General features: G+C 39.0%; 1 protein-coding gene across 1 annotated transcript in view; it reads right to left on the bottom strand.

Moving 5' to 3' along the window:
• CRYZL1 (crystallin, zeta (quinone reductase)-like 1) overlaps positions 1-4,348 on the bottom strand; it is a 62,090-nt gene that overhangs the window by 14,206 nt on the left and 43,536 nt on the right. Inside the window, exon 5 of the mRNA XM_006886746.1 lies at positions 2,104-2,237. Coding sequence (XP_006886808.1) covers positions 2,104-2,237 — 134 coding nt within the window. The remainder of the gene's footprint in view (positions 1-2,103; positions 2,238-4,348) is intronic.

Here is a 4,348-nt window from a genome sequence, read left to right as displayed (position 1 = left end):
TCTGACATACTTTGGACATGTTGTAAGGAGGGACTGGTCCTTGGAGAGCGACATCATGCTTCGGAGGGTGGAGGGACAGCACAGGAGGGGAAGACCCTCTATGAGGTGGATTGATTCAGTGACTAGGGAAATCGGGATGGGTGTGTCAGAGGCAATGCGATTGGCACAAGACAGAGCAGGGTTTAGGGCTGTTGTACATAGGGTCATTATGAGATGCAAGAGACTCAACGGCACATAAGAACTACTACAACAACAACAACAACATTTTTAAAGATTCAAAGTAACAGAAAACTAATGACACAAAATAACATGTGTCTTCTATTGGCAAAAGTATTTTTACAAAATAATACTGTGGTAAAGAAACCAATTCATAATAACCAGTTAGGGATTATAATAGTAAGTCACTGTACCAGAAAGAACTAGCTGACACAGAAGAATTTCATGCAACAACATATGATTAAGAGGTAATGGTCAAGAAGGAGGGCGTTCAAGCTGCTCTGAAGGACTTGGCAAAAAACAAGGCCCCAGGAATTGGAATATCAACTGACATTTTAACAAACAGATGCATCCCTGGGCGTGCTCACCAGGTTGTGCCAAGAAATCTGGAGGACAACTACCAGGCCAACTGACTGGAAGACATCCATATTTATTCCCATTCCAAAAAAAGGCAATCCAACAGAGTATGGGAATTACTGAACAATACCTCTAATATTACATACAAGCAAAATCCTGGGAAGATAATCCAAAAATTATTGGAACAGCATCAGCAGAGAACTACCAGAAATACAAGCTGGATTTAAAAGAGGCCATGGCACTAGGGACATCATTGCTAAAGTCATATGGATCTTGGCTGGAAACAAGAGAGTACCAGAGGATTGTCTATTTGGTTTCATTGACTATTTGTGTGGATCACAACAAACTGTGTCTAACATTGACAAGAATGGGAATCCCAGGACACTTGATTGTGCTCATAAGAAAACTCTACTTAGTCTAGAAAGTAGTCATCAGAATTGAGCAAGGAAACACTGCATGGTTCAAAATCAAGAAAGGAGTTTGTCAGGGATGTGTCCTTTCTCCATTCCTTTCCAATCAACATGTAAAACAAAATGCAGTCTAGGTATGAGGAGGAATCAGGATTGGAGGAAGACTCATCAACAACTTGTGTTATGCAGATACAACCTTGCTTGCTGAAACTGAGGAGGACCTGAAGCGCTTGCTACAGAACATCAAGGACTGAATATGGACTGCAGCTTAACATCAAGAAGACAAAGATTTTCACCACTGGGCCAATTGGCAGCATCATTATAGATGGAAAAGACATTGAGACTGTTAACAATTTCAGCTTGCTTGGTTCCACAATTAACATTCTTTGCACCACCAGTCAGGAAATCAAAAGATAAATGTATTAGGAAAATTTTCTGTCAGGGACCTTGTCAGAGTGCTACAGAACCACCATGTCTGTCTAGAGACTAAGGTGCGCCTAATCCAGGCCATGGTCTTTGCAATTACTTCCTATGCATCTGAGAGCTGGATGATGACTAAGGATAAGAGAAGAATCATTAATGCCTTGAGCTGAGAAGAGTCCTGAATATACTGTAGATTGCCAAAACAATAAATAGGTCTGTCCTGGAGAGGGTGCTCCTTAGAGAGAAGGATTTTGAAGCTCTGTCTGGCTTGCTTTGGGCAAGTTGCCAGGATGAACCAGTCCTTGGAGAAGGACATCATGCTTGGAAGAGGGTGGGACAGTGCAGGAGAGGAAGACCCTGGATGAGACACTGACCCAGTAACTAGGCTAATGGGGATAGGTGTGTTAACTAGGCTAATGGGGATAGGTGTGTTGGGAGTCAATGAGGTTGGCTCAGGATAGGACAGGGTTAAGAGGGGTTGTGCATAGGGTTGCTTTGAGTCGTAGTCAACTAAAAGGCACATAATAACAACAAGGATTACAACTGAAACCCTGAGGGAGGATCAGCTATGGGTCAGTTTTGACTCAATGGCACACAACAAGAAAGAGGAATTACAATAGCAACTGAAAACTCACTTTTAAATTCCCCAAGTTCATGTTATTTTGGACTGTTTCTAAACAACACTGGGAACACTCACACTTGCTCCATCCATTATCAGCACTGATTTGCCAGGAGAGAGATGAGAAAGATAATGTAGAGCAGTATAGGCTTGTACTCCATCACGAATGGTTCCAGCTGCTTCTATCCATGTAACCTTTTCTGGTTTATGAACTATCAGAAAGAACCAGAGAAATAAGCCATGAGCAAGTGAGGAAATGATGCATTAACAAGCCCAAACACACTAGGCTGACCTCCTGGGTCTGTCTCTTCTCTAGCTATACACTCCCTACTGCCCTGGTCTTACCATCTCTTCATCTTTCACCTAGTCTGGGGTCTCCTTGTTTCCACTCTAGTCCATGTATAACACATGCTCAGTACAGGGCCCAGGTTGTGTACATGTGTGCACTTACTGTGAGATAAAGCACATCAAGAAAAGTACATGAAATATAAAGCACACTTGGATGACTTCTGTTCTGATTCAGCAGCTCCCTCTCCCCCCAGAGGCCATCTTTATTAGAACTTTTTTTTTGCTTGCTCTTAAACTTTATCACTTATGTATGCACTTATAAACAAGATCATTTAGTTTTTGTAGGGTATAAGTTAGCTTTGTCTGGTTTTTGACCTTACAGAAATAACACTATATATATATTTTTTTTTCCCTCACTTTTTTTGCTTATTATGTTTAGAAGATTCACCACATAGGCGTATAGCGTGGTACTCTCACTGTAATCCTCTTACGTCATTCCATTATGTGAAAACACCTTCATTTGGTTATCTACTCCCTAATTCATTTATATTGTTTCAAGTTTTGACAGAAAGAATATTAAGTATATATTTTTAATAAAAGATATTGTTACACTGATGCATGGGTATTTATCTTTACCTAGACAGTGGAATTCCAGTTCTCAAGGTACAATGCCTTCAATTTTACAACATGCTTACAAAGTGACTACATCAATTTATTCTTTTGAAACAGTATATCAGAGCTTTAGGTCCTGTGGCCATCTTTGTATTCCTTTTCAACTCTTGGTATTTGCAGACACAGAAATCTTTACCAAGCATGGGGATCTGTAATGGTGTCTTACTCTGATTTTAATTTGCATTTTCCTCATTACATGTCAGAGAAGGTGAGAATGACCCAGGATAGGGCAAAGTTCAGATCTCTTGTTCACAGGGTCGCTATGAGTCACAGTCAACTCAATGACACCCAACAACAACAACAATAATGAAGTTGACCTCTGATGGCTTAGAGGGTAAGAAATTGCACTGCCAACACAAAGACATGCAGTTCGAAATTACCAGATGCTATACTGGAAAATCTTGCTATGTTTTTTAACATGTGGAATTTCCTTTTGCAAGTGCCTGTCTGAATATTTTATATATTTTTTTCTGTTCCACTTCTAAAATTTTACATATTTCTACTTCTTAATATATTCTAGATGAGTCCAAACTCAAACCCAACTTACTGCTGTAGAGTCAAGTTCAACTAAAAGTGCCCTCCACTGGTTTTCTGAGGCAATAAATCTTTATAGGAGCTAGCCCGTTTTCCTCTCATCCCTATCCCCCGAAGTGGCTGCTGGATTTGAACTTGTAGCCTCTTGGATGGTAGTGTAACACATAATACATTGTACCACAGTATTCCTTTTGTATGTTTATGTATTGCAAATATTGTTTTCAACTTTTAAATTTCTCTTTCCAAACTCTTTGAGTATGTATTTCAAATACAGAAATGCCAGAATGATCATAGAGAAAGCACAAATATTAGGAACAACTGATGCTTAAAATTCATTAATAGATTTCCACTGTACTTAGAACAAAAGGCAAGTTTCTTAATATATTTAAAAAGCTTAATGATTCTATTTGTTTTAAAACTGTTTATTTTCTATAGAAATTTTTCACAGTATAAACAATTGTTTATCATGCTATCTACAATCAACTTTATACTATTTTTTCATAGTCTTTACCAGTTCTTTTAAATATGTTTTTCTTCTAATGGTAATAGATTCAGTTGCTGTTGTTGCTATGTGCTCATGAGTTGGAACCAATTTATAGTTGACTCTCCAGTGGGCTTTTAGAGGCTGTAAATTGCATAAGAAGAGACTGCCCAACTTTTTCTGATACAGCATCTGGTAGTTTCGAACTGCTTGTCTTTCTGTGTTGGTAATACAGCTCCTTACCCAATAAGCCACCAGAGCTCAAATTCAGATCTAAGCGGTTTTTTGAGCATCACAGAGGAGTCTTCATAGCATTTACAAATAAAATAGTGCCACCTAGTGGGAAAG

The sequence above is a fragment of the Elephantulus edwardii genome, unplaced genomic scaffold, assembly GCF_000299155.1.
Source record: "Elephantulus edwardii isolate Elephantulus edwardi_28Jun2011 unplaced genomic scaffold, EleEdw1.0 scaffold00051, whole genome shotgun sequence".
In the NCBI taxonomy this organism is placed as follows: Eukaryota; Metazoa; Chordata; class Mammalia; order Macroscelidea; family Macroscelididae; genus Elephantulus; species Elephantulus edwardii.
Note: the sequence above shows the minus strand (reverse complement) of the source record. Positions and strands in the feature narration are given on the sequence as shown.